This window comes from Thermobia domestica, unplaced genomic scaffold, assembly GCF_964235325.1.
Source record: "Thermobia domestica unplaced genomic scaffold, izTheDome1.hap1.1 HAP1_SCAFFOLD_213, whole genome shotgun sequence".
Taxonomy (NCBI): Eukaryota; Metazoa; Arthropoda; class Insecta; order Zygentoma; family Lepismatidae; genus Thermobia; species Thermobia domestica.
In genome coordinates, this window is record NW_027655937.1 from 121,475 (window position 1) to 148,389 (window position 26,915).

The 26,915-nt window shown below is 36.0% G+C and overlaps 1 protein-coding gene across 1 annotated transcript; it reads right to left on the reverse strand.

Annotated features, from left to right (window-relative positions):
• Positions 1-11,774: 11,774 nt before the first annotated feature.
• On the reverse strand, positions 11,775-26,883 carry LOC145676559 (uncharacterized). Its single transcript, XM_081747394.1, has 4 exons — positions 26,237-26,883; positions 19,239-19,387; positions 17,544-17,700; positions 11,775-14,793 (listed from the first exon to the last, which is right to left on the reverse strand). Exons 1-4 carry the CDS (start codon positions 26,298-26,300, stop codon positions 14,315-14,317), a joined length of 849 nt encoding a protein of 282 aa, XP_081603520.1. The 5' UTR covers positions 26,301-26,883; the 3' UTR covers positions 11,775-14,314.
• Between the last annotated feature and the right edge of the window lie 32 nt (positions 26,884-26,915).

Here is a 26,915-nt window from a genome sequence, read left to right on the forward strand (position 1 = left end):
TGATCTTTCCACCCAACATACGACAATCTCAGTCAATCAATCTATTCAAGAAGTCGGTTGAGAAGATCATCATGTAAGCCCTATCTCTCAGGACTTACTGATATCTGACAAAAATGCTGGTTTCTGTTCTTCTTACCTTTTATCTGTTTCTCGTATTCTACTAAATGTTTCTGAATATGTGTTTATTAGTATGTTTGGAGTGTAATCTTTGTCATTTCAATGTGTGTTTTTTCAATTATATTATTTTATAAATATTAGATATTATAATATTAGTCCTGATGTTTGCACGACCAAGTGAGAGACAAGGCATGATTAGCCTTAACTTCGCCATGTAAAATATGACTAAATAAATAAAACACTTCTGGGAATTAAACCTGGATCTCCTGCGCCGCATTTTCAAATATATTTAATGATATATACGCAAGAAAGAAAAAAAAATCGGGACTGGTTAATAACTAGATTTACATTAGCTATATTATATTTTACAAGATGCAATTAAAATTCACCCAGTAGCTTCCTGCGTAACTCTCGAGATGCGCGTATCCACATAACTAACAGCTGTGTTTATTTGTACGTGTGCATTCTGGTATTCTTCTTGTTTCTGATCTTACGAAACGCAGTTCGTTGCTCTTTTGGTGAAGTTGCGTAATTACAGAGTGCCGTTTTCCACTCGTCTGTCATCATTGGATGAAAAAAAAAAAATCGTTATTTTTATCCGCAGATAGAGAGAGGACCATCTCGTTAGCAGTTGAGATAAGCAACGAAATAGAAGGATCATTAATTATTCTCAAGGCGTGAAACTTCACTGTAAGAATTTGCATACAATAAGCAATAAGGAAAAGCACTCAGAGGTGAGGTGAAATATTTGAATTGTGACGAAACTTCAAGGTATTTACAAGTGAATGATGTGTTTTTGTTGTACTTTACAGCTTTCGTGCTGATGGCAATTTCTTCAATGTACATTTATTTCATTACCACTGGTAGGCCCCTATATAGTAGAGACCTGCACGGGCCGAATTTTTCGGCCCGAGCCCAATCCAGCCCGAATGTACGTAGGCCCGGCCCAGCCCGGGCCCGAAACGTTTTGGAGATTTTCGGCCCGAGCCCGGCCCGGCCCGATAAGTTTTTTTAAAATTCTTGGCCCAAGCCCGGCCCGGGCCCGATAAATTTTCGAAGTTTCATTTTGTAACATTTTTCACGGGCACACTTCCTCAACGTTTGCCTTTATTCTAGTTATCGTTTAACGAATGTCAATAATTATTAAAGAATTGCAATTAATCGGCCCCAGCCCGGCCCGACCTGAAAAGAAATCAGTGTCGGCCCGCCCAAGCCCGGCCCGGCCCAAAGAAATAATAGAGTGGGCCGGCCCGTGCAGGTCTCTAGTATATAGATGTCCCACGCAAAAAGTACCTGTGTGAGACTCTCATGTCCCACCCCCCTCTCACGGTTCAAAAAGGGATGGCTGGAAACTCTTTTACGTATTACTTCTGACGATATCTTATTGAAAACGACTTAATGTTATTCCGTAAATTAATAGTGAAAAGGTTGCGCTAAATAAAGATACTGATTCTGACCCCGAGTATTTCCAGATTTCAAAATGGCCAGTTTGCTTCAAAATCTTACCAATAATAGGGGTGCTTAATAGATTTAGAAATATATTATCGCCGAACCTTAAAAAAAAAAAAAAATCTACTGTGCATATGTACACTCTCATCTAACTTATATGAACATATTATGGGGACATTCGAACAGAAGTGCACTGCATCCACTACGGCATTACGTACCCTCTACAATCTGCCACGCTTAAACCCAAATTTAAATACTTATAGAACGTCTAAAGTATTACCAATAGATTATTTAGCTAAAGAATCAGCTATGTATTATATGTTTAATGTTATGAATAATAATATACAGTATAATCTATATATATAAAAGAGAACGTACAAATCCTTTGTGAACTCATCACGCTAATACGGCTGAACCGATTTCTTTCATTTTTGGGGGGTTGTTAGGATTTGGACCCTAGATGGTTTTTATCATATCACTTTAATTTTTAATTACCAGTGTCTTGAGATAATGGACCATTCAAGTCTCCATAGTTCATCATAGGTAAAAATAAACGTATGTATATGCAACCCGCATGACCACGTGACTCGGCGGGTTAACATAAATGACAGGCGCTTGCAATTTGAAAGCGAAAAAGTAAAAATTATCTAAGTAACAAAGTTTATTGCGTTCCGGGGTGACCGCAGCGAAGCGGGGTGAACGCTGCTAGTATAATAATAAATAGAAATAGTCACTTTCATAATTATGAGACAAGACATAAAAAATAAATACATGCGGAATCTTATTCTTCAAAAACATACGGAACAGGAGATGTTAAAAACTATCTCATAAAATCCTTCAATGAAATTCCAACGGAATACAAACAGTTGAAATCAAAATCTTTATTCAAAAAACGGATAAGAGAGCTATTATGGCAAAAACTATGAATATGAAGTGTAATTATATAAGGAACAACATTTAAAAAAGTAGCAAGTAAATGGAAGGATAAAGTGAACAGATATTGCCTTACTTTTATTCTTGTTTATTATATCTATTATGTATCAGCAATTTAATTTTGTATTTCAATATGTATAAGCAGTGGCGTATTTAGGGGGGTGGCTTCCGGGCTTAAGCCCCCCCCCGAAATCTTACTTAGTATAGTAAAGTAAATGAAATATCTTGCATAACTTTCACATTTCCAGGCAAAGCCCCCCCCCCCCGAAGATTGGCAAAGCCCCTCCCGAAACAAAATCGTAAATACGCCACTGTGTATAAGCAATGTAACTGTGTTGCCCCTTAAAGTGATTCCAAAACTCGTTGGGGCCTGGAGTCTGATATAAATAAATAAATAAATAAATAAATAAAAAATATGGTTCAACTGCTGACTTTCCTATTGCATAAGTACCCTGGTAATGACGTTTGGTCACCCAAAATACTGCATGCAATTCTTTACTCTACATAAACTAAGTTTACTTGACATATTGGATATGTATGACAGGACCCACACCACTAACATGTAATAATTTCCGATATTGCCTTCCCTTTATAACCAATGTCGTAAATAAGAGCCCTTCCTATTGCTCTAGTGACTAGCGTTTGTAGGTAGTTCTGGGTTCGATTCCCAGTGGGAGAGCACAAAAAATTAAAAGTTCACATTTATTCACTTTCACTAAGTATCCGTTTCCTTTAGGCTAAAGGGAATAACGTGAGACGTAAAACTAGGCTACAATTTCATTTTATTTCATTCGCGTAGGTAAGGAAGTCAATGAAACTATAAAAATCTGGAAGTTAAAATCACGTATCTAGGTCATTAGCATTAAATTCTTCATTGAATATTGCAAAATTCCGTAATGGATTAAAGATGAATTATCATATTTCCATGATGTTAAGCAATACATAATTAGCATCTCTTGCACCATAAGCTATAGTTCCGGGACAGCCCCCACAATAATAATAATAATAATAATAATAATAATAATAATAATAATAATAATAATAATAATAATAATAATAATAATAATGTTTCAAAAATACAGGGTGTTTCAAAACGTTTGGGAAGTGATTCCTGACACCAGGATAAGACAAAAAGTATACACCAACCTGGATGTACAAATGCTTCCTTTCGGAGTTATAGGCTGCCGAAAACATGAAAAACTTCAAAGGTCCTTAGCTCCAAAACTATGAGATCTACCGTAGTCGGGTCAAGATTTCACTTAGGAACTAATATGTGCACTATACAAAAATACATGTTTTAGAATCCTAAAGTACTCCCGCAACAATTTTTGCAGAGGGAGTTTGGCTATGGGCATATAACTTGAAATACTCACCAACTACCTCTATAAAGACCAAACTTTCTTTATAAATACTGTTGTGGAAGCACCGCAGGATTCTGAAGCATGGATATTTGGATAGGGCACATACTACTTCCTAAGTGAAATCTTGACCCGACTACGGTAGGTCCCATATTATTGGAGCTATGGAGTTTTAAAGATCAACTTTTCATGTTTTCGGCAGCCTAAAACTCCGAAAGGAAGCATTTGTGCACCCATGTTGGTCTATATTTTTTGTCTTATCTTGGTGTCAGGAATCACCTCCCAAACGTTGTCGGTGTCGTTTTGAAACACCCTGTATATGTATATTTCTATTACAGAATTTGAAGATACTGTGGTTGTTAAAGTCCATTCTATTCCAATACATGAATAAAATTTTATATTTCGATCGTCCTTTAAAACTGAAATAAGTTACAATGACCAAATTGCTCTAGAAAATGGATCCAGCACCCACGTATCAGTCGAGGTGCACAAAGTATTGTTCAATACAGGGTTGTATTGTAGTATCATTCGAATGGGGGAAAATATGTTGTAGAATAATATTATCTATGATTATGGTAAGTTGCATTTTTAAAATCTCATTTCACTTATGAAAAACAAGCAAAAGAAAAATGGTAAATTTTGTATTATTTTTTTTTTTAGTAAGTCAGGCTCTTAAGTGTTACAGCGTGCAGAGAATTAATAGTAGCGTGTCGCCCAATTTGAAGTTTTTGTAACGAGGGCAATTGCAAAATCGCACAATCTGCTAGTTGTAGCTCAATCTGGCAACACTGACCTCGACTCCACTTGAATCGAGAGCAGTCACTAACGCTCTCGCCTTAGTGTGAGCGGTCCCGGGTTTGATTCCAGGTGGGGGCACTCGGTCGAAAAAGTGTCAAAAGCTTTTTAGTCCAGCCATACTGAACGAGGTTTTTCTGGGTTTTCCTCATTTACACCAGGCAAATACCGGGATGGTACCTAACTTATAGGTCCCATGCCGCTTCCTTTCTTCCTCAATCCTTTCTTCCTTCCCTTTCCCCAAATACTGTGCTCGCCGAGGGACGTCATCCCTCAAACGTGACGGGCTAAATAACCATGAATGCCGAAAGCCCAGAAATCTAAATCCTACATCCCCTTGACCCGAGAGCCAGGCTGTTAAGTTTTGACATCTTTAATTTGAAATTCTTTATATAATGTGATGAACAGATCTTGACAGTGTATGAGCATTTTAAAGAAAATACAAGGTCTGTATGATAAGTAATGAGACTCGCCGCGCCGCGGCGCGCGTGTCGCTGGAGCGGGTTTGTCGGTGATGGAGGATGTAGGGGGGGGTCCGAGCAAAGCAACGCACCGCGCGTCAGTTGGCTCCGAGCCTTAGTGGAGCGCGGACAAGCCTTGGACAAAGCCCTTGTGAACATTCTTGTCACGGCGGAAAATCAACAAACATGGAGGGTTCCATCGAACAGCGTTATGCGATCAAATTTTGCGTTCGCCTGGGGAAAACGGCTACTCAGACGCTTTCTCTCATCACGGAGGCCTACAAAGAGGAAGCCCTATCCAAAGCCCAGGTGTTTCGTTGGCACAGTGCGTTCCGGAACGGCCGGGAAAGCGTTGAGGATCTGGAGAGGGCTGGACGCCCGACAACAGTGACTACGGACGAAACTGTGGCAAAAGTGAGGGATCTCCTGAACTCAGACCGTCGATTATCGTTGAGATTGATTGCTGATGAACTCGATATGAACCACACAACAGTGCACAAGATTGTGACGGAACAATTGGGAATGAGAAAAATCTGTGCGAAACTGGTGCCGCGAGTGTTGACTGACGAACAAAAGCAACGACGTGTTGATTGTTGTCAGGAACTGTTGAACCTCATGAACAGTGACCCTAACTTTGAAGATGACGTCATAACAGGTGACGAGTCGTGGGTGTTCCAGTACGACCCTGAAACGAAACGTCAAAGCGCGGAGTGGCACACTCCTGCGTCCCCGCGCCCCAAGAAGGCCAGAATGTCGAAGTCAAAGGTGAAAACAATGTTGATTGTTTTTTTTGACAATGTGGGGGTGGTCCACAAGGAGTTTGTACCCCAAGGACAAGCCGTCAACGCCGCCTTCTACAAACAAGTCCTTGAGAGACTGCACAGGAGCGTCAAGCGGAAAAGACCGGCGATCGCTAGCCGGTGGAAGTTGCATCACGACAATGCCCCTGCCCACACCGCCTTCTTAGTGACCTCCTTTTTGACCCGGATTGGGGTGGAAGTCCTTCCACAACCACCCTACAGCCCAGATGTGAGCCCGGCCGACTTCTTCCTCTTCCCGAAGCTGAAGCCACGCTTGAAAGGAACCCGTTTTGCAGACGTCACAGCCATCCAAGCAGCCGTGACCACATTTCTAAAGGACATGCCGGCTGCTGACTTCCAGGGGGCGTTTGCAGCGTGGAAACATCGATTGCAGAAGTGCATCGACGCAAGAGGAGAGTACTTCGAAAGCTTTTAAGTCCCTGTACAGATCAGATCAATAAAACAATGTTTCCAGACCTGGTCTCATTACTTATCATACAAACCCTGTACAGTCCAGTGAAAGAAATGTAGCTAAGATCTAGGTAAAACAAAGAATTAATTGAGTGAAAACGAGAAGTCTGGGAACAAAGCCACTGGAGTGTATAGATGTGAAAGTCATTATCCTTTCCAATGTCTAATTATTCTTCCAGGTATTGTTCTGAGACAAAAAACATGTATTCTTCTTGATACAGCGAACCACCACTGAGAACAATGTTTTAAAATAACATTTTTGCAGTTCCTTCCTTGTTGAAGAAACCTACTTTATGTGCCTGCCAGAAGCAGAAACCATTAAAAACGTTATTTACAAAGAAAAACTATCTTAATGCACATATTCAGATACGTGCAATCTCACTCCTACACATTCACTTTCTCTAGAACGTAGATACTGAGAAACAATGCAGAAATTTGTTTTGAAATTGTGCCTAGTATTATATACTGCCGTCACAACATTCGGTTTACATTCTTATAAATTTTCAAAATATCTTTCTTTCAATGAGCTGAGAGAAATATTCATAAAATGCTTTGTGTGGAGTATTGTATTGTATGGGACATCAACATGGACATTACGCAAAAATGATGAAAAAGTATTGGAAGTTTCAAAATGTGGGTGTGGAGAAGAATGGAAAATGAAATGAAATTTTTCAGTTTAACGTCCCACGTGAGGTCGTTTAGGCTAAGGAAACGATGGTTAAAACAAATGAATGGCGATGTAAGAATTGATGGACTGAGAAAGTGGGAGGAGACGGGAGTACTCCAAAAAAACCCACGGATACGATGTTGTTCCCACAAACTTACTTAGCCGAAGATAGAACGAGGGACCCCACGCACCTGAGGTAAGCGTTCTACGACTAAGGAGAAGAATAGTGAGAATCAGTTGAGTCGAGCGTAAAACGGATGAGAGAGGATTTTAAAAATGGTGAGGGAAAAAAGAACATTTTTAGATATTATTAAGAAGAGGAAGAGAAACTGGTTGGAGAAGTAATAAAAATATTTATTAAGCTTTTAAAGTTTTAGAGCCAAAATTTCGTATTACATATTTGAATAGAAGGCCCAACTTCATATTATTCTTGGGGGTCCAAATATTAATGCTTGTCCCTCCAAAAGAAGTTCCAAGTTACGGCGTTGCGCATATACTTGTAATTAAATGTATTAATATTAGTTACTTGCCACGTATTTGACATTCAAATCACACAAATATAACTAATTGAAGGACAGAGTTGTTCCTGCTACAAATTTAATTTATTTGTGTATGACTATCCGTAAGGTAGAGAGTATGTCTGTAAAATCCATGTGTTAAGTGAATTGAAAATCAACAATTTTTTTTTTTTTTAATTCAAACTCTTCCGCAAACGTGCTACAAATTTACAAGTGCTTCATAGAAACTCGCATTAAAACTACAAGTTGATTAATAGCTAAAGAAAGATAGGGTAAAAAAAATGTGTAACTTGGTCTTCACTTATTCATCATTCATGCCAAAGAACACTGTCTTTAATTACGTAACATACGTTATTTATTTTTCCATTCTCCCATTTCAAATCAGCAGACTGTAAAGTGATACCACATATTAAGTACTCCAAGAGCGTACGAGGACAATTGACCTAAAGAAGCATGCTCTTGAGTAGCACTTCAAAATATCTTCATATTACGTGTGCAGCTACTATGTAACTTAAACATATACGTAAGATGTCATATACAGAAAGCTTAATACATATACACTTCACACCATTCAGTACTTAGGGTCTACTAATGTTTTTACAACAACAATTCATTTTTTTTTTTTTTTTATCGAAAGAAATGACTGATCTCCTTCACTTTTTTATCCAATCAAGGTTGTTAATGCTAACGGAACCGATAGGTGTACATGGGTTGTATTGGTTTTCGATTTCGGAACCAAAATCGATTTTCCAACAAACAAACAAACAGAAAAGATTCCAGAAGCGGAACCTTCGAGAAAATTTATTTTCACTCAAATTCATAAACAATTGCTTACATTCCATAGATAAAGACATTGCAAATCTCAATGCTTTGCTACCATACTTATTTCTTTAAAATTTTGCTCCTATTATTCATTGCTTCGTACACCATTTATAGCTCAAAAACGAAGAAAAAAGTGCTGTAATAGTGGATATCGGTACGGTGAATAGGCTTATAAACAAAGATATTTTTGATTATTCGTATCTTTGGGGACTAGTAGCTCAAAAACTTCTCTTCATATCCATGGGCTTACATTGAAATGTACTGTACATAAAAGTTTGCATTGTTGATTGTTTACATCCAACACGTACTGTAAAAGCTAGAATAATAAACAAAAGCCTAACACAATAGGTAGCTGAATGAAATGCGCGCTTTGACGCATCATAAGAAATTTGCCTTAATAATACAACAAAGGGATGAACAAAGGTCACGCGCTTGACTCTGTACACGTCTGTAAACAGGCTGGGGCACCCAGACAATTAGGAAGCAGTGCGCTATTGGACAGGGTCGAATGAAGTTGCGCCATAGAGTACACCAATTCTGTGTCATGTCTCTCTATGACTTTATAGCAGGATATTCTTGACAGCAAGCCACAGAAAACATATATAGCGCATTAGGCCCAGGATGGAGAATGAACACACCATTTGCCGTTGGTTTGTCAAAGTTTGTTTCGGTGACACAGCTTTGGAAAATTAGCCCCGTGGACAGCGACAAACTTCACGTTAGGATGAGCTCCTCAGGGAACACCATAAAACTCGACCCTCAGAAAAGTGTTCATGCCATTTCAGACGAGTTAGGAATACACTATGTCACTGTTGTTCGGCAGCTCAGTGCAATTGGTAAGGTGAAAAATTAGCCTCATGCGTGTCATATTAGATGAAAAAAAGTCAGCATCATAGGTGCCATATGAGGTGAAAAAATTATCATCATAGATGCAATACAAGGTGAAAAATTAGCCTCATGGGTGCCGTATAAGGTGAAAAAGTTATTATCATAGATGCAATACAGAGGTGAAAAAATTAGCCTCATGGGTGTTGTATGAGGTGAAAAAAGTCAGCCTCATACGTGCCATATGAGGTGAAAAATTATTATCATAGATGCAATACGAAGTGAAAAAAATTAGCCTCATGGGTGCCATATGAGATGAAAAAAGTCAGGCTCATGGGTGCCATATGAGGTGAAAAAATTAGCCTCATAGGCCATATGAATTGAAAAAAATAGCCTTATGGGTGTCATATGAGGTGAAGAAATTATTATCATAGATGCAATACGAAAGGAAAAAATTAGCCTCATGTGTGCCATATGAGGTGAAAAAATTATCATAGATATGCTAAACAATGTAAAAAAAAAAGTCAGCCTCATGGGTGCCATATGAGGTGAAAAAAAGTCAGCCTCATGGGTGCCATATGAGGTGAAAAAATTAGCCTCATAGGTGCCATATGAGGTGAAAAATTATTATCATAGATGCAATACGAGGTTTAAAAAAAAATAGCCTGCTACTGTAATCTTAAGTGTTCAGGACAGCGGTTAGATAATTGATCAAAGTCCAGGGTGTTTTCCAGAGCCCTTAGAAGATGTTGTTGCTGGTATGGTAATCTATAGTGGAGTTGATCTATCATGTTTAACTTTGTTGAGGCGAAACCATCAATGCAGATTGTTAGAGTACTGAACTCCATGGAATACACGCTACTTCTCCCTCAGACATCTAGGAATGTTCAAAAAACATTGTATCGTGTTGCATGACAACGCACATACAAATGTCGCTTAAAGAATGCAACAGACTTTCCATAAATTGCAACATGAACTCCCCTTTATACATAGTACTCTCCTAACGTCTCTCTCACCGACTACCGTATCTTCCACCTTTTTGGGAGAAAACATTTCCCTGGTTCACTAGTGATGCTAACCTGAAAAGCTATAAGATCCCATCTCTAGAGAAAAAAATCCCATTTTGCTTTTGAATTTCCCACGTTATACTAATTACAAGATAATAATAATAATAATAATAATAATAATAATAATAATAATAATAATAATAATAATAATAATAATAATAATGTTCATTTCTGTGAACAGCCTAACGGCAAAATACAGCACTTTATCAGACAAAATAAATACATATTGCACTGAGAAAATTTTTGGGGTTAAATTAGCCAAAATTCGGTTGCCAGTAACCAAGTTGCTTTGTCAATATAGAGCATGCCCAGAGCTCGGTTACTGCAACCGAGTGCTACTCGGTTAATTAACTGTCGTGCATTTAACCGAGTAGTTGGCTAATTCAACCGAGGGGGTAATCAACCAAGTAGTACAGGGTAAAAATAACCGAGCAAAATTCGTTAATGTAGCAAATGTACTTGGTAAAAATAACCCCCTGTACTCGGCTGCCTTAACCGGGTATTATTATTCTTGCCAAGGTACTTGGTAAAAATAACCGTCTATGCTCGGCTGATTTAACTGAGTATGTTGGTTACTGTTGCCAAGGTAGTTGGTAAAAATAACCTTCTAACTCGGCTGATTTAACTGAGCATGTTGGTTACTGTTTCCAAGGTAGTTGGTAAAAATAACCTTCTAACTCGGCTGATTTAACTGAGCATGTTGGTTACTGTTACCGAGGTAGTTGGTAAAAATAACTATCTAACTCGGCTGATTTAACTGAGCATGTTGGTTACTGTTACCAAGGTAGTTGGTAAAAATAACCTTCTAACTCGGCTGATTTAACTGAGCATGTTGGTTACTGTTGCTAAGGTAGTTGGTAAAAATATCCTCTCCACTAAGATAATTCTCAAAATATTTTTCAGATCTATAGCTCTTGTGCGCGCCAGTCTAATCTCCAAAAGACACGTTTCTTAGCATAAATCTGTTGACAGAAGATAGGTACATAAATTATTGTGAAGTCAAGTTTTGATTGTTTCCTTAAGGAGATTTATGTCGAGAAACGCGTCTTTTTGCGAATAGAATGGTGCGGATAAGAGTTATATTTCTGAAAAATATTTTACGAATTATCGTAGCAGAGATAATAATTTTACCAACTACCTTATAAACAGTTATCAACTAGCAGAGATGTTTTAAATACCAACTAACTTAGCAACACTAACTAAAGAAGGGAAAAAAAAAGCTCTGGATGGGCCACTGTGTTGTCAGCAGTTCCTGTCAATAGCAATACGCATTTACGTAAGACGACGTAAGAAATGAAATATGAAAACAAATATGAAATAAAATATGGAATCAAAATATATATATAAAAAAAAAATATGAAAACATTTAATTTGAACTGAAATAAACAAGATTACGGTTCTATTTTCAGTTCAAAAAATGACAAAAACGCAAAAGAGTAGAAAAATTTCTTCCTGATATTTACGGAACATAACCGTAGCTAACTCTAGGAATTTCTGACACTCAGATATTGCAAGAGGGAAATACGTATTACTTATTGAAAGAAAATCAATTATTTATGCTACATAATACACTTTATTTCATGAATTCTAGTAAGTAGAGAAGAAAGAAAACAAAGGAAAGCACATTTATGACATAGATAAGATTCAACAAAACAAATCTCTCTTCGTAAGAGAAATACAGATAATTCAAAGCTTACTTTGTTATTTTTAGGTAGTCAATACTCTCTTTCAAAACAAGTACCTGATTATTTACATTGGTACCCTTATAACTTTTAACAGAAAAAGAAAATATTTGAACATACACATATATCTTATATAGGCCGAATTTGTAAGTGCAAGTAAATAATTTTGCAGACCACCTATGCTCACTTATAGCTTATTCTCTTTTTGTGCCGCATTGATTCGAGATTGGTTGTAGTTTGACGTCCTACGTTTGTACTTTGATGGCTAAAAGAGGCGTGAACTTATTGATTAAAATGAATCCGAACCACTTTTTCGTTCAACTGTACTCCACCGGTAATCGAATTAGGGACCACGCACACAGAGGGTAAGGATTCTAGCCACTGGACCAAGTAGGGTCTGTATTGGTTCTAGACTCAAGAATAAAAACACGCTCAATGGCATAGGAGAGCACTAAACTAGTTACTTTCCTTTAGCATAGTTTTTTTTTTAATGCGAGTACAAATTGGGTGGCATTGGCTAAGTGGTAGAGCGTGAGGTCCGTGGTTCGATCCATACTCGCGCCAAGTGAGCTTTCTGGTGGACAAACACCAAGTTTGTGAGTTCTTTCAGGGTTATCCCTTTCCTCTCATTTTCTTTATTTTACCATTTCATTCATTGCTCATTATCACCGTCTCCCTTAGCATCAATGCAGAAACGTGGGACGTTAAACTAGACATGTCATCATTTCAAGCGATTACAAAGAGTTGGAACAGTTATTTACTTACACCTAAAATTCCGGAGTACGATCATAATTAACATGTTTACCAAATATGAAAACTTAATAATAAAAAAAATCAATATAACATTCATAACATTTATATAGACTTGAAGGTCTTCCTAAAGAATATAAAGGTAAAACAAAACAACTGTCTAATAATGAACATTAATTCTCAAACGCACTATTGAACACGTTCAATGAAAAGTCACTCGAGAAAAATCTCCTGACGTGTCTCTGCCGTGACTACCCACACATAAAACTGATAAATGTTAACTTTTAAAATATGGACAGTTTCGTCTTTATGAACTTCACATTTTAACATAATGTTATTTTTAAGTACAACGTTTCCCCTTCATTTTCAAAATTACATTTCAAAAGAGCTGGGGAATTTGTTTTGAAAGCCTTACTGAGAACACCATTTTCCTGAAATGTCGCATATGATAATTTTGAATAGATCTTGATTTTATTTTATTTGGAGGTACCAGCAACAAGACTACATGCGACACGGACCTACAGCTTAACCTGGAATCCGAGCAACATGAGCTCCCATCGGGAGTCGTACTCGGGTCTCCCACTCAAAAGGCGTATATGCCACCCGCTTAGCCATGGAGGGAACTCAATTACATTAATAATGTACATGAAACTGTATGAAACTATTTGATATATTTAACTTCAAAATTAAATTTCTCATATATTTCATATTTTTATATATAGTAGGACGTCGATAATCCGGACGTCAAAAATCAAAACGTGGTCCCTAGAAGCTAGTGACAGTACACTAATTGAGTTTTCTTTGTCTGAAGTCAATGACTTTACAAAAGCTCATTCATATGTAATTATTTGGCATACATATTTTTATTTTCCCTTAGGCCTATAAAAGATAATTTTAAGAGTGTTACAAGAACAGTGTAATTTAGTGTACGAGCAGGTTCTTCAGAAACATTAAATGTAAATAGTCTTACGTACGGTATTGTAATTACTGTATGTACTGTATAACACTGTATCGATAAAAGTGCATACCGTACAGTATATTTAAGCCTAAATGGCTTTCTTCTGGTCATTTTCGAAAATCCGAACTACCTGTGGCCCCAAATAGTTCGAATTTTCGACGCCATACTGTAATTTAGTATTTTTCATAACAGACACTGAAGGCCGCACTTTGAGATCTTCCTCTTTGCTAAGTAAATAGTATACGAGCCTTTGGCGCGGGACACCCGGGTTCGATTTCCATCGGGATGCTACGATAAGCTGTAGGTCCACGTCTCATAGAGCCTTGTTGCTGAAGGGGAGTGAAAACTCAAAGGAACTGAATTTATTAGCTTCTTATTTCTCTCAGCCCAGGGGTGGAGGTCGCATGTTTTCCATCCCTGGGCTAGGAGAAATAAGAAGACAATTATAAGTGACAACGAAGTATCACATATTGCTTACCGTTCATATTGAAAAGTTATTATAACAATTAATGACTGTTACATTCAAGTTACACTTTTATACATATTATTACAAAAGCTATGAAACTAAATATACTTGGATGGTAATTATTTAAGAATTGTTGTTTCGTAAAAGATAAAAGTCAGAATATAGAACATGTATATTAAGCTACTCCAATGTCACTAAGGAGAGTGTTGATGGCTGTTGATTCCTTGTCGTAAGTTGACGATAAATGGTAACATGATCTTTGAAGAAATGCCCACACATCATGAGATTCTACCGAATAACTAGCATTTAAGGACCATATAATCTTAAAACAGCAGTCCACGGCACTTATTATATTTGGTAACGTATATACCACATCATCGACTATTACGTGAAAGCCACTTACTTCATTCAGTTCTCTTCCTACAACCATGACGTATGGCTGTACTGTTAAATGCAGATCTTTGAACTTCGCTTGCCTTGCACTTATGCTGTCTTTTAGTTCTGTACACGTTTGTATTCTTGAGATGAAGCCCTCTTGTACTTCGGCCTTAGTTGGTCTCCAAATCTTCTGCGAAGTTTTCACATGAACGCTATTTACGTTCATAAGATAGGGTATGAGTAGAAAAGCTGCTAATGTTGATACTTCTTCCGAATCTGGAATAAAGTTGAAAAGTACTAGTAAATAAATTTATAAATGAATTTCTTACAAATAAGATTTAGTTCCATTGCAGAAATATAATATTCTTTTGATGACGACAATGACAAAACTTTCACACACAGTATTTGTCCCCTACAAGTTTCACTTAGCATGAGTGGGATCAAACTAGTGACTCCACGCACCAATGTGAGCGCTGTAACATTCAGCTACTGAAACTGTACGAATTCTCTGCATAACTCGGCTTTATTATTGCCGTGTCACGAATGAAATTTTCTCAGTTGCTACTAATTATAATTGTATTGTATTTATTTTCATCCAGGCCCCGCCAAGTGAACTTTGTGGTTGACAAAAACCGTGTGCGTGGGTTTTCTCGGGGTTCTCCCGTTTCCTCCCACTTTCTTCATTCCACCATTTCATTCATTACTCATCATCACCGTCTCCTTTAGCCTAACCGGCATAACCGTGGGACGTAAAACTCAAAGATTTCATTTTTTTTTTTATTTTCATCCTTTTTCATACAAATTGTTCACAGCGTGAACGTATGAGTTGGACACGTCATAAGAACACTGAATGTGTACATATGTATAGGTTTAAATCTACATGCAATATTAAAATAATGTGAATTTATGTTAAAAAAAAAAAGATACAATTTTTCATTATCCTAATTTACATACATCGATATAAAACAGCATAACAGTTAATAAAACCTTACATTATAGATATACAAAATATATATACTTTAAACATTATTTACTACAGGCGAGATATTCTTCTACAGAATAGAAACAGTGCTCGAGTAGGTAGGACTTGACTGCTTTATTGAAACCAGATATTTTGTTTTTTAAAGTGGAAGGAAGCTTGTTATAAATATTCACTGCCATAGGAAATGTACTATTCTTATGTATTTTTAAACGTGAGGACTCTACATGAAGGTCAGACGCTTGTCTTGTATTATGCATATGAATAGTTCAACCGGAACCTGCTTGTATCTATCTGTATATCTTTTCTTACAAATTTTAGAAGTTCATATATATATAAACATGGAAGAGGTAAGATTTCCAGAAATTTAAATAGAGGTTTACAAGAAGGTCGAAGTTTACTTCCGGTCATAAACCTTAAAGCTCTCTTTTGTAAAACGAATATGGAATTTAGCAGTGCAGTAGATCCCCAGAATGTAATACCATATTTCAATTTAGAATGAAAAAGTCCAAAATAAGTTGTGAGCAGAACATGTTGACTGAATGAAAAAAAAAAAAAAAACTAATGCAATTTCCATAATATTTCAAGCGCTTTTAACCGGAAAGACATTTTTAAAACAAAAAATCTTAGGACTTTGTTTAAGAAACTACAACTATATAAGTATTTATCCAGTTAAGAGTTAAAACCCCAATGACTAAAAGGTCTGCCCTGCAGAGGCAAAGTAGGGCTGGGAAGTATCGTTCTGAACCATCTTTGCTGGTATTGTCCCATAATTTGTTTGGTACATCTATAGACAAACCTTGTTTCTGAAGATCTTACCAAGGGATTGAACAGTGACCCTGCCGACAGAAATAAAGATAGCATAATAGCTATTGAAGAAATATGTTTCTCATGCAGGAACTAGATGCCTTGATCTAGTTTAATTTCCTGCTGTTGTGACTGTAGGTTGAGTGAAAAGAACAGATGAATGATAATAATAGACTTGCTGGAAGGAGAGTAAGAGGAAATTGAAGTACCATGAAGAAACCTATACACACCATTAATACACAATTGGTTACTCAGCAAAACCAGATATACACAAAACACTTGTCATATTTTTCAAGAAGAGACAGAAGTGACGAATTACATAATGTAAACAAGTAAGTATTATTCCACAATTTAAAGGTACAGTATACTTCAAATATACAAATGCAATAGTAAAACCCTGAATCAATTTGCGAAAACTGTTTGAGCTACCTATTACCGTTTTTGGGTTGTAGTCCTTACTGTTGAAACAGGAGGTAGTAGATTTCTACCACTTCCGGTTCAAGGAAATGGGATCTAATCTTGCGATGCTAAATCAATTCCCAAAAGCCGCTTGTCGATACCACTGACTATTTCTTATTTATGACCATTAATGTTGAAACCGGAAGCAGTAGTGAATTTCTACAGTTTTCGGATTTAGTATAAACGCAAGAGTAGAGATGGTTTATTTTCTTGAAATCGTTAATCGATTTCCGGAAACCGTTTGTCGCTAGGCATTACCATTTTTGAGTTATGACCATTAGTATTGAAACCAAAAAATTGTCCATTTCCACCATTTTCGGTATAAGTGAATGGTTGTTGAAGGAGATGCAACCAATTCTTTGGATGCTGAATCGATTTCCGAAAGCCGTTTGTCAATAATTCTCACAGTTTTTGCTGTGACTGACAGACAAAAAAAAAAAAAAACTCTCTTTATATAAAAAAAAAACTTACTTCAACCCTAAAAACCTGGTTTAAACCATAGAACTTGCTTTCTAGTTAGTACAGATATTTTTCTAATCTTTTTTCATATTTTCCTAAATGATATGTAAAAAAGAAAGTCCATCTTTAGCGTAGAAACTTTTCTTTCCTTAAGCAATTCGTTTCAGGATTTCCATGAACTTACTTCAATAGAATTAATAAAACAATTTACTCTGGATGCACACTTACGTTAATTGTCAAAGCATAGTAATACCCTTTTTTGGGATCACTGTTTAAAGGTTCTGCTTTGTTACATACTTTTACACAGGGAAAAGTTACGTACCGTTCTTGTACTGTAGGAAATGAAACAGTCGACCATCAGAGTTTCGTGGTTTCTTCTTTTTCGTGGCAACGTCAAAAAGTTTTGATTTTAATACTGGGAAAGTTTCAAATAAGCTGATTGTGTTGTCTGAGTACATGTACTCATAGTCCTTAAGGAGCTGGAAAGAAAAAAGTAATTATTTTCATTATTGTAGTAGCTAATTGCAATATAAATTAATATTACTTACAAAGACATTAAGATATATTATCATTACGGTGTTTCGCTGCCAGTACTTGAGCTAGTTCAAGAAACGTGCCTGAAGAAATTACGCCTACTTCGTTAAAATACAGAATACTAGTATGTTTGATTCTTTCTTGCTTACAACAAAAGGCCTGCCATTAAGTGAATATTGTATATCTTTCCACATTTACTAGTTCGACAATAAGAAACATTTAATAAATGATGTTAGTAAGCATGCATCCAAAATCTAAATGAGATAGATATGAAATTTATTCCAATGAGCAATCCTGCGAGAAATACTGATAGCGAAGAACAGAAAGTAGATGTTATAACACGACAAGAATACCTTGATATATTTCCAAGACCAAATGAAAAGTGTATGGTTACTTCTGTTAACAAATGTTCTCTTATGCATCATTTTCTATTACATTTTTAAAATTAAGATCTTAAGGCATTAAATACATTCAATATTAAATATAAGTCCAAAAACCTCAAGGTATTCTAATATCAACTTATCCCGTTTGTCGTGGATGTCAAATAGAAGGAAGACGTGTGGTCATTTATGCTTCCCTGTGTGTGGTCATTTATGCTATTATTTTCTGTTGTGCTTACTGTATACTGTGATCGGAGGAGAAGCGGGAGGTATAGTTGAATTTTATGCAACTCTGTTTCAAAGTAACTGTTTATATAAGGAGCCTGTTTGATTTCTGCTGTTACGACTAAAAGGGAACAGTTATTCGCCAATGGGAATGTCTCGTCTAACAATCATTAACGGGGAAATTAGAACATCTTTAGGGTAGCACGTATGCTCCTTGCTCTCTGGTACTATATTTTATTAGGTTTACAATAATAATTTCTAAACCTATATTTAGTCACAAACACCTTTGTTGGAATTTAATATCCCAAAATGCCATTATGTAAAAGTTATTATGACAAAAATAGCCTATGTGCGCAGGTCATCACTACTGGAACATATGTATTAGGTAATTTATCACAAATGGAATAGTATTGTGCAATCAGAGTTATTAGTTAACTATATTTCAAATCAGAAGTAATTAAAGGTATAAAACACATTCTAAATTTAACATACTAACATTATATGTTCCAGCAGTGGTGAGCTTTTCTGCTCTAAAACATCTCAATAGCTCAGGTGTAAATAGAAAATAGAAATAAAAACCAAATAGGTATTATAATGGTTGGCTAAGCTGAAATTGGTGTACAATTAATGTTAGAAAAATATATTTTATAAAATTTCCCTGACTTTCCCTGATTGCCAGTCTTTTCCCCTGACCTGCAACATTTTCTCTCAGTTCTCTCTGAGAAGTAGGAACCCTGTTCTTACACTTATGCATAGCATCGTTTGGAAGTGTAATATAACTATACGATACCTTTAAATACTTCAGAAGCTTTGTCATTTATATACTTCAGATATGTTAGTAATGATAAAACTACGAATAAGTAAAATATACAACTAACCGCAGAATCACAGTCTACTAGTGGATGCATATCTTTCTTCCACATGTTCCAATGTTTCCTGAACAATGCTCTGTGTCCCACTTTTGGAAACAGAGAATTTATGTCTTCCCCTTGGAGCATGGCCATTATGTTGCTAGTAATTTCATTCTCTGGAAAATATATTAAATAATTACACTTCTGTAGGACAAAATAAGACTGCAAGGTGTGATGTGATTACGGGGGCAGACTACTAAAAATGATACAAAAGCTAACATATTTTCTTTTGCCTGTTTCTCGTAAGTGGAAAGAGATAATGAAATGTAACTTACCACAATAATAGATAATGTTATTCTACACCCGAAATATGAATCAGAAGAATTTTCAGTGTTGCCATCAAAGAAATTGAAGTGTGGCCAGAATATGAATTACCCAAAAATCTAGGTTAAGGCAGGACCAGAAGAAAGAACTCAAGGATATTTGATGACTTATCATGTACTGGTTCCTTGTTAACTACTTTCTAAATAATATTTGTAATTATTTTGTAATAAGCTTTCTGTATTTGTATTTATTATAAATTTTCTGTATTTGTGTTTATTATAAAGTTTATTAATCATCTCTGCCGATGTTTGAATGGTGCAAAATTTCAACGTTTTCTGTCTTAGTTTTTCAGATATTTCCAGAGTTTTAAATGCCTCACCCTATATATAATAGTAGCTTCACATACCCACTTCGCGGCGTCTGACCAACAATTCCACCCTAGTAAACAGAATTTTCGAAATTCCCATTTTTACTAAAATATCAAAAACCACTGAAACACGTGTCAAATTATTTAAAATCAGAATTCCAAATACACAACTTCAAAATTTCTAACTTAATGGCCCAAAAGGGTATTCCGAAGAATGCTAATGATTAGGAAATATGCCCATCTTATTAAAATACTTTCCCCTCTTCCTCGTCGAATTTCCATAAATCATTCCTTAGAGATACTCTATGTCACGAATCCTACGTCCCTTCAAGTTTCTAAGTTAAGCAATTTCCATCTTATTAAAATATTTCCCACCCCATTTTCCCCCTGCCATCCTTTTATTTTCTTCTAGGCAATATGTCAAAAAACCCCGAAGCACGTGTCTAATTATTTTAAATGAGAAGTCCAAATCCCAAATTCCATGTTTTTAACCTTCAATGTTTCGACATATCGATATTTTACTATAATACTTACAAACACACACCTCTCTTCATTTTCTTTTTTTTTCTTCCCATTTTTTGTAAAATATAATAAAAAACTGAAACACGTGTCACTGTTTAAATCAGAAGTCCAAATACAATTCGTCAAGTTTCTAACCTTAAAGAATTAGGAGATACGGCCATCTTTACAATATTTCCCACCCCCCTTTCCCACATACCCGCCGAATTTCCAGAAATCCTTGTTTAGTACTACCCTACGTCACAAACCCTATGTACTGACCAAATTTCAAGTTTCTAGCCTAAGCGGTTTGGCTTGTGCGAGGGTCAGTCATTCATTCAATCAGTCACTCAAGATTTTGCATTTTATACATAAAGATCTGATATTGACCCATTGCACGATGGCACCATACTTCAAAAGAGGTTGGTTTTAATCCAAATTAATATTAGCTTTCGTATAAAGTAATTGTATCACCATATAGTATAAGGGAATCGTTTAAAAAATCACTCTCCAATATAAAGAATATTGTATGTACACAGCCTTAAAATTTGTAATAATTTCAAAATCGAATAAACTAAGTTGAAGGCTATGAATTTGTACTACTTCCGTTGGTAATGAGTGCTGCGTCTCAAGCACTTACAGCAAAAGCCAATAACTACCATTATCGAGCATCGAACAAATGAACCACAGTGGGGACTTGTGGTCTTGCACTATTAACTTTGTCCTCTGGTTATTATTTTGACTAAGACACAGCCACAACAAGATTTTAATAAAATCTATTTAAACTTTCACTTATTAAAATTTAACTTTTTTAAATACCGGAAATCAAATACGGAGTAAGTTCAATATCTGAAAGGAGCATGCAGCACTGAACACTTTGACCTTAGTAGAAAAAAAAATATCTTTTTTTTAAAGATACTTTCAATATTCACACTCTAAAACTATAGTATGACTTACTGAAAGACTTTATGCCTAATTTCTACCATCTTAAGACGTATAGTACGTATAATAGTTAAATAACAATAAAATACATTGTATTAACACATTTAACATTACTAGATCCTAAGGACAACTTTCAACTTTATGTCGTTTAGCATTTATTAAAAATTCAAATTGTGATAAAATTTAGTTGTGATTAAATTTACACTTGTTGATCTTCCAATTAAGATTTAAGAAAAGTAATATTAAATTATTAGAAGACTAACATTGCCCTGCAGACAAGTAGGACAAATTCAAAGAAACAAATTTTATCACATGATCTCACCCCACTCCCTTCTTCTTTGCTCCTCCGAGTGCGAGTTATTCGTTAGAAAATCTTGTTTTTGAACAACCATTCTTTAAGCTATCAGAAAACATTTGAAGAAATCGGTGTATAAACTGAATTTGTTACATGAAACCTTTTATCTAAATTTTTCTAAATGATTATTGTAAGCATTACAAAAGATTTTTTTTTTTTTTTTTGCGCAGCGATTTGACCTCTTCATTATACATGTAGTAAAAGCTCTGTTATTACAATTTTGCGGCTATTTACTGATTCCTTTAGTTTTAATATTAATAAAAGGAAACAGCTACTATGGAGGCTAGTCGTGAATGTATCATATCCAATTAAAAATCTGCGGAGAACACATAAGAACATATTCAATTTCTACAATATTTATTATTTTTATATGTATACCGTTGGAGAAGGTAACTTATATTATTTATTTTCATTACTTTTACTTTCGCATTCTCTGTTTGTTTATATTTCTTTTCAACACCCACATTATACCTAAGCAAATAGACTATTGACAGAAAGCTTCAGACACTCCGCGCTCTCGGTCCAGTCGTAGCGTTTTAGCATCTTGGAACCTGAGAGGATGCAACTTTATTCTTTTGATAACATATACACTGGTTAACCCATTGTAGATTTACTACCGGTATTTTATATTTAAGTCACAACAACTTTTCACTTGCACTTACTAGAATCTCATAAAGATGCATAAGCTATTGAACATTTCATGGACACGGTTAATTAACAGAGCTGCAACATCGTACACTAACACTAATTGTTAATTAATAAACACGGAAGAGAGGAAAGGACTCAAAGCAAAAGGGGAGAAAATACAAAAACTGAGACTTTCTATCATAAACGAACAGATTCACATTATGGGCCTCTTCTATATTCCCTTTCTTTTCATATTAAAAGCAAGAATAAAACAACTCCTAACCAAAATTGACACTTTACAACACAAAGATATATATATTAGCTGAAAGTACTCGATTCGCTGCGTCAAACAAAAGAGCCCCTTTCACCTTCAGTGTTGCTAACAACCTCTGAAGAAAAAAAGGCTAGATGGCCCTAACAAGTAAGCTTTTTTTGATTTTGAGCTGCTAACCTAAATTATAGATTCTAAATGCCTTTTAGTGTGTGCGATTAAAAGTAAGTTATAGTAAAATTTGAAATGTTGAATTTTATTCAGTGAAGACTAACAGGTAACATATATGACTCTCAATAACAAATTACTTTGTGAAGGTAGACAGCCAGAATTATCAGTCGAATATAAATAAATCATAGATGACGTCGCAGCTAGCAGAGGTGTGGAACTGGATGCACCGTCGTTGGATTGCGTATTGGTTGTGTAGGCTGGAGGGCGCCATGGTTTAGTGGTAGAGCATGCGCGTAGCCTCTGGTTTGATCTTAGCTCGTACCAAGTAGGGTTTGTGGTGGACAAACACCGTGTGCATGGGTTTTCTCAGTATCCTCCCACTTTCTAGATTCCACCATTTCATTCATTTCTCATAACCAGTTGTTTTAACCTATGTGGCGCGGCATATTTGTGGGTCGTAAAACTCAAAGATTTTTTTTTCTTTGTGTAGGCTGCCATTCTCCCAATTTTCAGTACTATTTCTTTCGATCCTTACAACAGTATAATTTCTCCGCAGACCCACACGAATCATCATGGTTGCATTGAGTGTTTTCAAGCTAATTAGAAGTCCTATTTGTTTCCTTTAATAAACTAAAACAATCTCCGTAGCATGAAGAACCGAAAAAGTTAATAAATTTGTATGAGGAAACTCTCATTCTTGCAATGAAATGCGAAATTTAAAATAATTTAAAAGCACTTCACCGTTACGGGAGCGACATTAAAATTATTTCTCAGTCGACAATTATTGTTAAGTACCTGTAAAGCTGTAGGTAGGAAGAGAGAAGAAGAAAAATTAAGAGTTTGTTGCGTAATAAAACACCCTTTCATGGGAAATCAATTAATGCGATTGTATATAATGACAAATATTCTTCTCTTTTTATGTTTACACTTTATTTTCAAAGAAACAGTAATTTTAGAATTAATTTAAGGGCTAACAAAAAAGGGAAAAAATGGCAAAAGAGCTTCATCAAATCAACTATATTTAAGGTTTTCGTAAATTTGCATAGCTAAATGCCTCTTCAAATAGACTAGATTTTGTTCTTTCCGCCTCTTTTCTCCTCCTTTTCACTAAAATATCAAAACAATTAAACACGTGTCAACTTATTTTAAATAAGTCGTCGAAACAAACAACTTCAAGTTTCTAAGCCTAAGGGATTCAGAGATATAAACATCTTATTAAAATAATTTCCACCCTCTTTTCTACGCCGTCAAATTTCCAAAATTTCTTCCTTAGCGGTATCCTACGTCACAAAAAATATGTACTGTCAAAATTTGAAGTTTCAAATTCAAGGGTCACTCAATAATAATGCCGGAAGGGGCCGCGGTGGCTCAGTGGTAGAGCGTTCACCTCTGGTGCTTGAGGTCCTGGGTTCGATCCCAGCCCCCCCAAAGGGAACTTTGTGGTGGACAACACCATGTGCGGGGGTTTTCTCGGGGTTCTCCCGTTTCCTCCCACATTCTTCATTCCACCATTTCATTCATTACTCATCATCACCGTCTCCTTTAGCATAACCGGCATAATCGTGGGACGTAAAACAAAGATTTCATTTCAATTCATTTCAATAATGCCGGAAAGGATCTTAAAAATTTCGCTAATTTTTACGAACAGCCTCACTTGTGCTGATACATTTCATTTTTCAACACTATGATACCTCCCTTGCATTGCTTTTGCAAATTATAAATCTTGTCATTCAGTTACACCAACTATTTCTCAATTAATTGTTATTCTGGTTAAATTCATTCATTCAATTTCTTTCGTCTTTATAATCATGCATATTGCACGAATTTGTGCTGGTGAAGAAGACTCGTCAGGGTAAAAGATACATAAACATATATACCAATTAAATTGAAATACTAAGCTACATCTACTACATAAAAGAAACACAAAAATAGGCATTGCAAATACTATCAGTAATCAAATTCATTTACACATCGTATATAAAAGAAATGAAATAGATATCAAAGGGAAATTCAGTTTGTAACATGCAGTGACTTTCGGCATTACATACTGCATTAAATACCATATTCGCCGTCACTGTCATGAAGCCAACAAAATAAGCCACAATTCGGTGCTGTAGTAGTTTTGAAGCACCACATTTTGAAAGATTTACAGGCAAATTTTTAATACTTTCCATGAAAAGACATTTATCAGGATGAAATTTCTGCAGGCTACAGAATGAAACAAAATAATACGACTATATTTCAGGTTTACAAGTGTAATAGCGTTACAAGTTCTTTACGACCGATAAAATAATTGAAGTTTCTATTTTCCACCGGCTGCATATTTCTCCACCGTGTACAGATCCTGTTATGTTTAAAAGTGGAGCATTATACTACTATGAAACCATGACAAGCTTTAATGAAACTTGTATCCTGGCCTAAACCCACTTTCTGCTACCCTTGCCTTCGCGTATACCCACCATCGCCAACGCGCAGTCCCTTCGAATTCAACCCGCGCTAATGCGACGGCGAGTCAGCTTCGCCCTTCTATCACTCGGTTAGATACGATTCGTGCTTTTAGTGGCCGCCTATCATAAGTTGGTTTGTGTTTTGTGCACTATAGTTTTTACGTTACACATCCGAAAGCCGTATTTATGCACAACTTGTAATTTTTTAAGAACTTTTTTGTTTGCCTCTTTGAATTTTATCTATGTCACGTGAAATATTTTTATACTGCCCAGTAGAATCCTTTTAGGACACAATAAGAAGAAAACTAGTGAAAGAATTTTAATTTTCCAACAATTCTTTCGGCTTACGTCCAGTTTCAAACCTTCAAAAATGCAGTTAAACCATTAATAATTGTTCGATTAGGTTAGTTTAGGGTTCCCGGTAATACTTTACTTACACTAGAACTGTGACTTTAGCCGCTTTTCACAGAAGTTGGTTTTCACTTCATAATAGATTATATTTTCTTGTGTAATTCGGTAAAAGTCAAAGTAAAAGAAATATCATATTCAACGTACCGATTCACCATCCTATACGATTATCATGCTCCTCGATCATCGGAACATTCCTCGTATTGCAGATAGTATCAACTTCTACATGCATTTTCTCTGTGTTAATGAAATTCGTACCCTTGCCAAAACCCAGTTTCTAGTATTCTAGCCTATTAAACATAACTTTACTGCCAAGAATACACACATAAATAACACATAAGAACTCCAAATCACCATTTCTTACTTAATTTCTCTTTTTTTTTTTTTTTTAACCTTTAAACTTAACCCATCCTTCCTAGTGGTGCGCCAAAAGTAAACCTGTACGCACAATTCAACAGCATTATCACATCAAATTTATGTGTGAGGTGTCTCGTACAGACGTAAAGTGAAAGCTACGTTTCAGTTTATGTTAACAACTAGCAAGACACTGTTATTTTTCGAAGGTCTATGAGCCGGGTGTAACGATACATACATACATGATCAACACAAACTTACCTTCGAATAATGGTATATATTGTTCCAATTTCCATGTTGTTAATAATGTTCTTGTTTCCTGCATCTTAATCGATTTAACGGAAATATTACACCACTTTCCTCTGTGATTACACTATTGCATACACATATGCCGCCTTACAGATAACCGCGACAGAACAGCGATGTTATTTTTTCTTTATCATAAAGCAGAGCGCCAATTTCCCTGCAACGGCAATTTCATTGTCTAAAATACCACACGTACTCGGTAATTATCAAATGCGTTGCGTGTTTACCGATCTCTCCTTATTTGAAGTAGCCGAGTAAATTAGTTAGATATAATTTTTCAAAATTAGTAGCCTAGAATTAGGTTAAAACAGCAAAGTATGATTTAACCGAACACTGCTAGGTTACAATAACTCAGAGAATTTCTTCAATGAGAGTATTTTTAACAGAAATTCGGCTACTGTCAAACGAGTTTTCATTTAACCCTGGCTTAGCAAACCCTCCATTTTCTCAGTGTGCATACAATGTAACCTACCTACTGAAACAATAAATATGAATAAAAACACCGGAGGTGCAGAAAGTGCAGCCAAGTTCGTCAGCCTCAAAAAGTGTTGAGATGAGGATGGATGAGCCAAGTTCCTTGGCCACTGCACCCGAAAGGAACACTGGAACTTGGCGCGAGGTGTCTAACATATTC